This window comes from Pseudophryne corroboree, chromosome 6 (genome assembly GCF_028390025.1).
Source record: "Pseudophryne corroboree isolate aPseCor3 chromosome 6, aPseCor3.hap2, whole genome shotgun sequence".
Taxonomy (NCBI): Eukaryota; Metazoa; Chordata; class Amphibia; order Anura; family Myobatrachidae; genus Pseudophryne; species Pseudophryne corroboree.
In genome coordinates this window covers 260,372,249-260,385,862 of record NC_086449.1, presented here as the reverse complement: position 1 = coordinate 260,385,862, position 13,614 = coordinate 260,372,249, and the positions used below count along the sequence as shown (strand labels likewise).

General features: G+C 42.6%; 1 protein-coding gene across 1 annotated transcript in view; it reads left to right on the top strand.

Moving 5' to 3' along the window:
* EFL1 (elongation factor like GTPase 1) overlaps positions 1 to 13,614 on the top strand; it is a 651,720-nt gene that overhangs the window by 75,960 nt on the left and 562,146 nt on the right. Inside the window, exons 2-7 of the mRNA XM_063925942.1 lie at positions 6,559 to 6,659; positions 7,065 to 7,132; positions 7,217 to 7,301; positions 10,385 to 10,518; positions 12,043 to 12,180; positions 12,268 to 12,470. Coding sequence (XP_063782012.1) covers positions 6,569 to 6,659; positions 7,065 to 7,132; positions 7,217 to 7,301; positions 10,385 to 10,518; positions 12,043 to 12,180; positions 12,268 to 12,470 — 719 coding nt within the window. The 5' untranslated portion in view covers positions 6,559 to 6,568. The remainder of the gene's footprint in view (positions 1 to 6,558; positions 6,660 to 7,064; positions 7,133 to 7,216; positions 7,302 to 10,384; positions 10,519 to 12,042; positions 12,181 to 12,267; positions 12,471 to 13,614) is intronic.

Genomic DNA, 13,614 nt, shown 5'->3' with positions numbered 1-13,614 from the left:
GGGAGCAGTCACACAAGGAAAAAATTTCCAGGGAGTGTGATCAAGTCTGGAGACTTCTCTCCACATAAATATACTGGAGCTAAGGGCAATTTACAAGGCTCTAAGCTTAGCAAGACCTCTGCTTCAAGGTCAGCCGGTATTGATCCAGTGGGACAACGTAGTGGTATTGTCCAGTGGGACAGTCGCCCACGTAAACAGACAGGGCGGCACATGAAGCAGGAGGGAAATGGCAGAAACTGCAAGGATTCTTCGCTGGGCGAAAAATCATGTGATAACACTCTCAGCAGTGTTAATTCCGGGAGTGGAAAACTGGGAAGCAGACTTCCTCAGCAGGCATAACCTCCACCCGGGAGAGTGGGGACTTCAGCGGGAAGTCTTCCACATGATTGTAAACCGTTGGGAAAAACCAAAGGTGGACATGTTGGCGTCCCGCCTGAACAAAAAACTAGACAAATATTGCGCCAGGTCAAGGGACCCTCAGGCAATAGCGGTGGACGCTCTGGTAACACTGTGGGTGTACCAGTCAGGGTATGTGTTCCCTCCTATGCATCTCATACCAAAAGTACTGAGAATCATAAGAAGGAGATGAGTAAGAACGATACTCGTGGTTCCGGATGGGTCAAGAAGGACTTGGTACCCGGAACTTCAAGAGATGCTCACGGAAGAACCGTGGCCTCTACCTTTAAGAAAGGACCTGCTCCAGCAGGGGCCTTGTCTGTTCCAAGACTTACCGCGGCTGCGTTTGACGGCATGGCAGTTGAACGCCGGATCCTGAAAGGGCATTCCAGATGAAGTCATCCCTACCCTGGTCGAAGCCAGGAAGGATGTAACCGCAAAACATTTTCACCGCATTTGGCGAAAATATGTTGCTTGGTGGGAGGCCAAGAAGGTCCCTACAGAGGAATTCCAACTGGGTCGTTCCTACATTTCCTGAAAACAGGACTGTCTATGGGCCTAAAATTAGGGTCCATTAAGGTTCAAATTTCGACCCTGTCGAATTTCTTCCAGAAATAACTGGCTTCAGTGCCTGAAGTTCAGACGTTTGTAAAAGGGGTACTGCATATACAGCCTCCTTTTGTGCCCCCAGTGGCACCTTGGGATCTCAGTGTTGTTTTGAGTTTCCTAAAGTCACATTGGTTTGATCCACTCATCACTGTGGAATTAAAATATTTCACATGGAAGGTGAAGATTCTATTAGCCCTGGCTTCAGCCAGGCGTGTGTCAGAATGGGCGGCTTTATCATATAAAAGCCCTTACTTAATTTTTCATTCTGACAGGGCAGAATTGAGGACTCGTCCTCAATTTCTCCTTAAGGTGTTTTCTGTTTTTCACATGAACCAACCTATTGTGGTACCTGCGGCTACTAGGGACTTGGAGGACTCCAAGTTACTTGACGTTGTCAGGGCCCTGAAAATATATGTTTCCAGGACGACTGGAGTCAGAAAATCTGACTCGCTGTTTAGCCTGTATGCACCCAACAAGATGGGTGTTCCTGCTTCTAAGCAGACGATTGCTCGCTGGATTTGTAGTACAATTCAGCTTGCACATTCTGTGGCAGGCTTGCCACAGCCAAAATCAGTAAAAGCCCATTCCACAAGGAAGTGGGCTCATCTTGGGCGGCTGCCCGAGGGGTCTCGGCTTTACAACTTTGCCGAGCTGCTACTTGGTCAGGGGCACACCCCTGACTGAGGAGGACCTGGAGTTCTCTCATTCGGTGCTGCAGAGTCATCCGCACTCTCCCGCCCGTTTGGGAGCTTTGGTATAATCCCCATGGTCCTGACGGAGTCCCCAGCATCCACTTAGGACGTTAGAGAAAATAAGAATTTACTTACCGATAATTCTATTTCTCGTAGTCCGTAGTGGATGCTGGGCGCCCATCCCAAGTGCGGATTGTCTGCAATACTTGTACATAGTTATTGTTACAAAAATCGGGTTATTCTTGTTGTGAGCCATCTTTTCAGAGGCTCCTTCGTTGTTATCATACTGTTAACTGGGTTCAGATCACAGGTTGTACGGTGTGATTGGTGTGGCTGGTATGAGTCTTACCCGGGATTCAATATCCTTCCTTATTATGCACGCTCGTCCGGGCACAGTATCCTAACTGAGGCTTGGAGGAGGGTCATAGGGGGAGGAGCCAGTGCACACCACCTGATCCTAAAGCTTTTATTATTGTGCCCTGTCTCCTGCGGAGCCGCTAAACCCCATGGTCCTGACGGAGTCCCCAGCATCCACTACGGACTACGAGAAATAGAATTATCGGTAAGTAAATTCTTATTTTTTTCTTGCTTGCTGTTTGTTTTTCTTTATGTGCAATGTAGACCATGAGAGGGTCTAATTCTCCATTTGCCCACTTCTCCACTTTTTAGAAGCTTTGGTATATCTTCCCCTATATTTTTGAGTTCATAGCCACCTTATTTAATAATGACCAGATGAATACTCTGCTTTACCTGTGTGTCAGTAAACCCATTAATGCATGGGATTCGCAACCATAATCCTCAAGTACCACCAACAGGTCATGTTTTGTGCATTTCTTTAATTATTCACAGGTGAGTTAATCTATTTTGCATGGTGAGTAATTATCTCACAGACATACATGACCTGTTAGTGGTTGAGAACCCCTGCAACCTTTTTATAGTCATTAGCAGTGACGTGAGGTGAGGCAGAGCCTTTCCTGTCATACTAACGTTTGTGCCAGAGTTTTTACTATATAAAGTATATGAAAACTAGAAATAATTTGTTCGAAATATCTTCTTTGCATTATTCTAAACACATTTATAGCCAAAACTCTGGAGTAAAAAGTCTATGGCAGGTGAGGCAGTGCCTCACCTGCTTATCATTTCCGCCATCTCTGATCAAAACTCACAAAATTTCCAGGAGTTTATACTGCTGCACCTGTCTATAATGCCCAGATGTACCATTTGACTCATATATTGTGTGTAAATCTGGCTCTGATGCTAGCCAGTGCCTCCTGAGCCATTTAGCTCACCGCACGTCCCTGGTCATTAGGATCTTTACTAGCATGGTCTCATACTGGGATGACTGTTTTCACAATACTGTACAGGTTTAGTGAGCTTAGTGAGCAGAACTATTATAGGCAAATATTATTCATCAACAAATGAGCAACAATTGAGATTAAGGATATTAACTAGCAATCATTTGCTGTATAGACTGATCACCACCGAAGAAACTCGCACCAGCTGCATATCTTTTCTCAGTCCACAGATCAGGACACAATTTGAAAACTTTGACGCATTCACATATGTCAATGTTAAGAGCAAATTTGTTATTAGTTTTTTCTTTTTTACATATATCTTTACAATTGGGGATATACTCAAAACTGGGCCCCAGATTTATCAAGCCTCAGAGAGCAAGAAATTGCATGGTGATAAAATACCAACCGATCATCTCCTAACTGCCATGTTACAGGCTGTGTTGAAAAATGACAGCAGCTGATTGGTTGGGACTTTATCACCGTGCAATTTAGCACTCTCCCAGGCTTAATAAATCTGGCCCTCAGTATTAGCAGAAAATGAAACTAGTAAGCATGTGGCCACGCTGCTTGGTGATGCAGACATTGACAGTTACAGCCAGTAGGTGGCAGTGACTCTCTTCTCTCCAGGAGGGACAGAATGCTCTGCTCCGGGACTTCCTGTTAATATACGATAATCATCACCTGTGGTGAAACACCTTTCTTATCCATTAGCCTGTTCAATACAGGTGCCGGCAATCATACATTAAGAGAAAAGTCCAGAAGCAGAGCATTGTGTCCCTCCCGGAAAGGGTCATGTTGGGAGGTATGGTATACTCATGGGGACAGAGATGGAGGTTGGGCAGATGTCTCAGATACCCAGAAGGGTGGACAGCAAGAAGTCTTAGTTAACTCTGGCTAAGGAAAGGTACATAGTCATATAAATATTGCAGCTCAAGTACTGTGGTGGAGTGGATGCCAAGGGAGTGCACATATAGTTCCACTGTTTGTGAATGGGAGATGGTCTGCCATCTGTTACTGTGACACCTGTTTGCACTCCACCATCTGCTGTATGTGTCCTTCTGGTCATCTATGGCCCCACCTGAGAGCTAGCCTAAGCCAAGACAAGTGAGAATGTTAAGAAGGAGGTGTAGCACCAATTTATCCACCCCTTAATGCCACATTGACAGGAGTCTATGGCACTCACAGCTCTCGTACAGTCCAGCTATTTGGTCACGGTCTGTCCTACCTGCGGGCAGCATTGTCCGGGCAGCATTGTCCCGCAGGTGCGGGAGGCTTTGATAACCTGCTGCTCTGCAAAGCAGCGAGTGACCTCTGAGTAGATGCCGTGCACATGACATCTATTCAATGCTGGGAGGGGAGCAGAGTGCTGCCCGGTTGCTTGGGGAGCGCTGGGCTTGCCCCCAAAATGCCCCAAAAACTGGGCCATGACGCGCAGCCACACCCACTCAACCGGGGCAACGCCCCTCCAATCAAATCGTCCCGAACAAGTGATATGGAAAGTTGGTAGGTATGAGCTCTCAAGAAATATTTGTCCCCATTGCCTTTTGTTTTAAAATATAGAAGTTGTAAGGAAGCTATAACACTAGGGCAATGTCAGACAGTAGAGACACAGGGGTCTATGAACAAAACCTTGGAGAGATCAGGGGAACAGAGATAAAGCACCAACCAACCTGTCATTTTTCAAACCCATCCTGTAACATGGCAGTTAGGAAGCTGGCTGGTACTTTATCTCTCTCTGTTTCCACTTTATTACTTTTTAATACTTAATACATTTGGGCCTCAATGACAAGCAAGTCACTTCTGTTTACATAGCTTATAGTTGCCAGATGACGATTACTTCTGTCCTCATACGTGTTTGCGGTAGCCGTGAAGTAAAGATCTGTCACTGCTGCTCCATGTCAGATATATAGGGGAGATGTATCAAAGCTCGGAGAGAGATAAAGTGCCAGCCAATCAGTCCCTGTTATTTTTCAAGCATGGCCTGCAAAATGACAGATTGGTTGGTACTTTATCTCTCTCCACTGTATGGGGCTTTTGTAATAGTATGAAAGTCTGCCTGTATTTTAAAGCAGCAGTCCTTTAAAAGGCATAACCAGGTTGGGTTTGCCTTTTAAAGGATTGCCACTTTAGAAAGTATGGGCAGACTCGATGGAATTTCCATAGTGTGTGCAGCTTGCAGATTATTACATAAGCCCCCTTATCCAATCTTTGATACATATCACCCATGGTGTCTCACAGGTGAGGCGATTTCTTTGGCAATTAATATTTATTTCCAGTTTACTGGTATAATCTGCATGTTTGTTATGATGTTAGTAGCCCATAGAAATTGACAGCAAATAATGGGCCCTACACACTGGCAGATAAAATGCACGATATGAACGGTCTCGTTCATTAATGAACGAGAACTCATTCATATCATGCAGTGTGTAGGCACCAACTATTAACAAAGCACGGCCCCGCGCTCGTTCATCGTTGGTGCCCTGTCGCTTATGCTTGCAGGCCAATATGGACGAGATTGTCCATAACATGCAGTGCTATGGAGCCTTGTGTCGGGGGAGAGTGAAGAAACTTTACTCTCAAGTTCAAAAGAAGTGATAGGGTTAATTGTAATAATAAGATAACCACTATAGGTGTGTCAGAGAGGCGCACCCTGGCAGTAATTTGAAAAAAATAAATAAATACAGTACGTTAAGATACACATTGGAATGAAAAGTATAATTCTTATAGGCTGCCTACAATTGAATGGCTCCGTTGGGTGCCATCTACTGCTGTCGGCTAAAATAACAATTTAATTCCCCCCCTAGTGGAACATGCCACTGTTTCAGGACATGCCACTCTGTGTTATTATATAGACTAGGAAAAATTCAGCCCACCTTCACTATGCCCCATGTCCCCTACTTACCAGTCCTTCTGTCTGCTTCTGCAGAACTGCTGTTGCTGTTCTGTTGTTGACAGTGGAAGCCATAGAGTGGGAATGGCGCGCGCCCTCTCTGCATATGTTGGAGACATGACAGCCATCTGGCATTATTATATAGATTTTTGACCAGGATGTCCATTGATAATCTGGTGGGCCTGATGCACGTGCTGCTGGTGTTGGATGCAGATCAGTGATATTTTTGCTACTGCGCGTGCACCTAAGTCGCACCACACATTTTACCTATTGTTTCTGTAAATAGTCACAGTTGCGATTTCTCGTATGCAAGGAGAAGTGTTTTGACAATGTAATGTCCATTTCTGGGTGGAACCAATCTGTATTACAGTGTGCACATCTCGGCCCTTGCACATTTCTGGGTGGAACCAATCTGTATTACAGTGTGCACATCTCGGCCCTTGCACATTTCTGGGTGGAACCAATCTATATTAGTGTGTACATCTCGGCCCTTGCACATGCATGGTTGTACACCAGGGAAGGGTTTTGTAACATCATTCGCATAAAGTTGCAGATGGACTACCGGCAATAGATGCTTTTATGGGTGCTTATGCATCCGCATCTGATTCAGGTCTAATGTTTTTTTGTGGTGTTCTATTAAATGCTACATCAAAGTAAAGAGCGTATTTGTTTTCAGATAAAACATCATGAGACTCGTAAGCTTGGAAAAAATAGTTGCACTACAAAAGAAAGCGTCCAACATTCGGAATATCTGTATATTGGCTCATGTGGATCATGGTGAGTGGGGGTTTGTTTGTGGTAAAGACGATCACTAATGCTATTCTTAATGCATGTGAGCTGTGGTTTGCTAATAGCGCCTCTGTCCTTACCCTGCTCCTGCACTGGCCTTTGTATAGCTGTGTACTTCAGTATATGCAATATAAATGCTAGCGCTGAAATAAAAAATGGGAGGTTATAAGGAATCCCATGACATCTAGTGATACCTGTTCTGCTGTCCCTGCCCTTGCCTCATTGCAAATGTAATTTTTATAATTCGTGTCTCACCCTAATTACTGCAAAAGCTTTAGCTTGTATATCCCCCCCCCAAAAAAAAACTGATTGATCATTGTTAGTTTATAAGTATATGATGGTTACTTGTACATGTTTTTGCTATTTGAATTAAATCCATGTTGTGCCTTTTAGGGAAAACTACACTAGCAGACTGCCTCATAGCCAGCAATGGGATCATCTCTAACAGGCTAGCAGGGAAGGTATGTTTTTCATTCCTGAGATATTCCTTGGGAAAATCGCCGCTCCTCACTGCCACTTTGTAACCTTTCTGATTATTGTTGCAGTTACGTTATTTGGACAGTCGAGAAGATGAGCAGATTCGAGGAATCACCATGAAATCCAGTGCAATATCTCTTCAGTACACATGCGGTACTTTTCCAATATAGATCATTTAAACTACCCTTTAAACCTTTCTTGTTGTTTAACATATAATATAGGAGAATAAAAAATCATTACAAAATATACACCATTTCATCCAAGAAATGTTTCAAATACTACTTATCTGTGATTCTTGAATTAGAATTCACTAATTGGGCGGAATTCAATTCTTTTCACCCCCTTCCACATCCGTTCTGTTTCTGCTAACGGTCGTGGTATAATAATTTCAGCTTGCTACCCCCGAGGTAACAAGAGCGCCCAACCCTTTACGCAGCTAAACCTGATTACTATGGGCGCAATGTGCGCGATAACAGGGATTACTTTAGAAAGGAGATTGGGCGTGATGTGGGGCCATATAAATAAAGGATAATAATAATAATATATCATTTGAATACCGCCCTTTATGTTGTGTTCTGTTCTATTGTACTACCAGAACATGATTTATCCCCACCTCCAACCCTTCCTGTCATCCATCCAGGAGGCCACATTGCCCTTTGTTGCCTTAATGTTTAGTGATTAAACAGCTGTCGGACTAGTGGGTTAATGAAATACTTTACACATGCTGTCTGGGAGATCCTCGCTGCTGCATCTAAACAGAGGGCCCTTCCCATGCCACAGCTGGCTGGGTAATGTAGAATTCTCCTCTGCTGAAAGTTGTTTTGTTCACGCAGTTCATTGGATGAGCAATCTGTTCTCAGCACAGTTGTGGTAGGGTGAGTATATATTTAAAAGGTTCAATATATATAATGTTGATGCAGAGGAATGGAAAACAAAAGCCAGAGAGCCATTGTGTTTCTTCCTGACCTTAAAAATGTCAGTCTGATTCAAGGAATGTATGTCATCACCACTATTAGGGGTATTCAATTGTAGTCTTTAAAAAAAGTCGGATTGGCATTGTCGGGAACGGCCAAATCCTGTCTTATTTGGCCGCTCATTGAATACTGAGATGGAAAGGATCTGACATCAATTGAATATACCCCTATAATGTCTTCTTATAGCTGCAGATACTATTTCTTGTATAATGAATAAAAAATCAATTTTTCTATTTTGTTTTCTACCATTGGGCCATTGAGTTTCACACTTACCATAAAGAGCTCTTCCTGTGCTGTCGTTGAAACAGTCCATTCCTCACTCAAATTTGTGACCCATTGTTCACTGTATGAAATGAGTGTTAGACTGATACAGATGTGCCCATCCACTGCTTTTCTGCTATTTGTGACAATTGTGGGTCCTTTTTCCGCAAATAGTGTGCCCGCATAGGAACGCATTGTGGGCACAATCCCACAAAGTAAGCAAAACTCGTTTCTCAGTCTTCCTATGGCGGGACATTGGAGGCACAGAGTATACAAGGTGTTGATATTAAATAACGAGACTGTACTTTTAAAAAATAAACCATACTACAGATGGAGCCATGCTAATCGTGACTCCGTCTGCAACTAGGTGCGCCTGGCTAGGTGCACCACTGGGTACGTAGATGCGCACCATTCAAAGTGAATGGAAGCGTCTCTGTACGCTCGGCGGAGTACCAAGGCACAGGCGCACCTAGGGACTCCATAAGCCCTGCCTGCGATGCATCCATGCTCAATGAGCATGGCTCCATCGTGTGTCTCCATCTCTACGTGAGTTAAAGGGAGTGGTGGAACATTGACTATCCCAGAATAGTTTTGCAAGTTTCATCCCTCTCACACAGATTTCTGTCACACAGCATTTGAAGAATTTGTGTTTTTCCTGTGCAGCGTAAAAATGCTTAGTTCAAATGTAGAGCAACTTTTTAGTTGCGGTACGGATTGTATGCCACATGCACGTGTGTTTGAGTGGTACAAAAATGTAGTGTTGGTCGTGAGGATGTCGAAGATGATGAACTTCCTGGAAGGCCTTGCATGTCAAAAACTAAGGAAAATACTCAGAAATTTGTTCGAATTGACAGTCGACCCAGCAATGATGGCAGAAATAGTAAACATCGACAAAGAAACTGTTAGGCAAGTTTTACATCAAGATCCTAACAACAAAAGTTTGTGCTATGGGCCTAATTCAGACCTGATTGCAGCAGCAAATTTGTTCTCAAGTGGGCAAAAGTATGTGCACTGCAGGGTGGGCATATATAACGTGTGCAGAGAGAGTTAAATTTGGGTGGGGTGTGTTCAAACTGAAATCTAAATGGCAGTGTAAAAATAAAGCAGCCAGTATTCACCCTGCACAGAAACAATATAACCCACCCAAATCTAACTCTCTCTGAACATGTTATATCTGCCCCCCATGAAGTGCACATGGTTTTGCCCATTTGAGAACAAATTTGCTGCTGCGATCAGGTCTGAAGATGGCTCTAAGATTGTTAGCACATATGTTATCGGAATGAAAAATTTTAAGTGAATTTGTGCAGACATTTTGGAACAAATTCAAGCGGATTCACATTTCTTAGATAACATTATTACATGTGATGAAACCTGGATCTTCCAGTACAGTCCTGAGACAAAACGCCAGTCCATGCACTGGAAAACTCCTGGAGAAAGTATGTCAAAACGAATCCAAATTCAAAGCCATGTTAATTGTTTTCTTTGATATCAAGGGTGTTATTTTGGAATACTGGGTACCAGAAGGTGCAATAGTGACTCAGCATTACTACTAAAATGTTCTATTAACTGTGCGGCAAAGAATTGGAAGAAAGAGGCCAGAGTTGTGGAAAAATGGTTTTATCCTCCCATCAGGACAACAAAGCAGTTTTTGGCCGAGAAACAGAATGCAGTGCTAAAACAGGCACACTCGCCAGACGTAGCACCGTGTGACTTTGACCAGTGGAAAATAAAAAAGGCAGCAATTTGTGGATGCAGAAGGGGAATGGAGTTAAAATGTACTTAATAGAATTCAAAATAAATTATAGCATGAGTCTCGTTATTTAATAGCTACACAGTACATTTTTCCACTAGACAAAGCGTCGCTGATCTACCACCTTCCACACACTGACATATCACCCACCAAGACTTGTACTACAAGTGTTGACAATTACTTATTTTTTCTGCCTGTGTATTGACAAACCATTGATTTTAATACCCATGATGATCATCATATTTTTTTAGATGAAGAAGAATATCTCCTCAACCTCATAGACTCCCCGGGACATGTTGATTTCTCATCTGAGGTCTCCACTGCAGTCCGTCTCTGTGATGGCTGTATTATTATAGTTGATGCTGTAGAAGGTGTATGTCCTCAGGTAATAAAACAAAGTGTTTGAACTGTGTTAGAACTGTAGCATAGATAAAATACAGATAAAAACAACACGTAGGTCATCAAATTATACCTAATCCATGTATTGTGTGTGTGTGTGTGTGTGTGTGTGTATAATAATTATTTTGCTCGCTAGGTCAGTGGTGTCCAAATTTTTGTGAATCATGGTGCTCTATATCATCAGAATTCTTTTCACGGTACCCCTAGGCCAAAAGTTTCTTATTGAGAAATATTAAATTAAGTAAATTGTGTTTACATGTATTCCTTAAGGTGTGTTCACACGTAGCGATATGGCTCAGCGATGTTGACTATATAGTCAAAATTGCTAAGAAAGTTAGTGCATATTGCTCCGTGTGTACACAGCGAGCGATAGCGATGTGCGTCCCCGCCAGGTCACTATCGCTATGAAAATTAGACTGTGCAGGCAAGTCAATTTCGACTATGTCGCTGGAAAAGTGAAAACATCCCCCTATTTAAATGAGTTGGTCAAAATTGCCCTTAGCCAAAATCGCTTGCACACTTTGTCAAAATCTCCTACTGCCAGTTCAAGGAAAATCGCTCATAGTCAAAATCGCGCCGGGTGTATGCACCTTTAAGTTCAATTGTGTGCTGATTGACAGGATTTGCTTCTGTTTGTCCACATGTTTTATGACTTGCAGCCACCAGCTCTGGTTTTGTCTATTACACTGACCATAAATAATTTGAGTTGACCCTAGACCACCAATCCAAGGCACCCCTGCAGGTGTCCTGAGGCACCCCACATTTTGGCCAGTCCTGTCAGTATTGCTGTAGTGGCTGAGTGAAAGGAGGAATGAGCTTGATTTTAATTGTCAAGAATAAATACTATTCTAAGGGGGAGATTCAAATGTTTGAAAAGTCGGTTGGGTGTCTGTTTTTTCCTGTCTTTTAGATAGGAAGAAATAGACTCCCAACTGACTTTTCAAACATTTGAATCTCCCCCTAAGTCTTATTGTACAGTTCTTGTAGTGATTTTTCAGGGTGGTTTTAAAATGTATGGAAAAATCACAATAAAGCATACTGTACTTGTACAACAAAGTGTGTTCTTTAACTTGTATTTAGTCTTTAGTCAATCTGAGTGGCAAGAATGAATCACACATACAGTAGTTGAGTAAAAAATCTAATACAATAGATGTCATAACCTCAATGAAACATACAGAATAAACTTGCTGTGTTATTGCTGTGCATTCAGCATGTGCTGTAATCGTGGCTCTCAGATGTTTTCCCACCTGTGTATATAATATTACACAGCATTGCACTGGTACTGTACATGAGTATTAACTGACTTGGTTTTAGGTCCTCAGTCAAGTAATGTGGCTACTGCCCCAGTCATACTTGTTGCTAATCCATTGTACAGAGTATGGACAGCTATGGGAGATATCTAGAGCTGTGACTTAGGAGGAGGAGGAGTTCATCTCCTACAAAACTATCATCTGATGATCTGACCATGGCTTGTTTCCTGCTGATAATCTTCTCCTGTCTTGTCCTACAGACACAAGCAGTGTTACGGCAGGCCTGGCTAGAGAACATACGGCCTGTTCTAGTGATCAATAAGATTGACAGGTTGATAGTGGAATTGAAATTCTCCTCCCAGGAAGCCTATACACATCTCCAAAAATTACTGGAGCAGGTAACTACTCTACAGTGTGAAATGTGGATTAGTTAAAACTACCCTGACAGAAATGAACCTTGACCCCTCCTCTGCTTTATTTTTCAGGTTAATGCTGTGACAGGTGCTCTTTTCACCTCAAAAGTATTGGAAGAGAGAGCAGAGAAAGACACATCTTCAGAGACACCGGAGGGAGAGCAGGTTTATGACTGGAGTGCGGGATTGGAAGAAACAGATGACTCTCTCCTGTATTTCTCTCCAGAGCAGGGCAATGTGGTGTTTGCCAGTGCCATAGATGGCTGGGGGTTTACGTAAGCTCTGTTTGTGAACTTTGTTGTACACCGAACTTTAAAATCAAGTTTTGTCTTATTTGAAAACTCATACTTTGGTACCAAATGGACGATTGTTGTTTCCTCAAATAATGTTACTAGATTTCCATTTCAACCAGCCAGCTAGTTGACTGGTAGCAAAGATCATTTTTAAATGTGTGGCCAGTTTAAGTGAGGTTGATGGTGTAAGATGGGTGGTTTGAGTATCTCAGAAACTGCAGCTTTCCTGGGACCTTCATGGACCACAGTCTCTAGAGATTGCAGAGAATGGTGCATGAAATAAAATGGTGTCTGATGATCTTCTAGATCAGTGGTTCTCAAACTCGGTCCTCGGGACCCCAAACAGTGCATTTTTTGTAGGTAACCCAGCAAGTGCACAGGTGTATTAATTACTCACTGACACATTTTAAAAGGTCCACAGGTGGAGCTAATTATTTCACTTGTGATTTTGTGAGGAGACCTGCAAAACATGCACCGTGTGGGGTCCTGAGGACAGAGTTTGAGAAACCTGTGTTTTAGATCATAGGTTCTCAAACTCTGTCCTCAGGACCCCACACAGTACATGTTTTGCAGGTAATCCAGCAGGTGCACAGGTGAATTAATTACTCACTGACACATTTTTAAAGGTCCACAGGTGGTGGTAATTATTTCACTTGTCATTCTGTGATGAGACCTGCAAAACATGCACTGTGTGGGGTCCTGAGGACCGAGTTTGAGAACCTGTGTTCTAGATGTGTAGGCAGCTTTAGATATTTCTTTCCCCGATTCTGTCACGAAGTCTGTAATACTCTTGATTCTTGATAATGCTTTTTTTTTTTTTTTCAAATAATTTTCATTGAAGTTTTCAAAAAATGTTAGACAATGCAACATGTGGCAAAATTATGTTCGAAATATCATAGCTAAAGCTAGACATCTCAGCTAGAACAGTCATATGAAATTCCGCTGTGATCTCAAATTTGATATATATTCGTAAAATACATGTTTTCCACTGAGAGGGATGATGATGTATTCAAATTAATGGCATCACCTTGCATGGGAAATTTTTACTTTTTCATCTGCAAATATAAATTTTCGGTCACTAGATGGAGCTGTGGCTTTGTTTTGACTAGCTTCATGAGTTCATTTT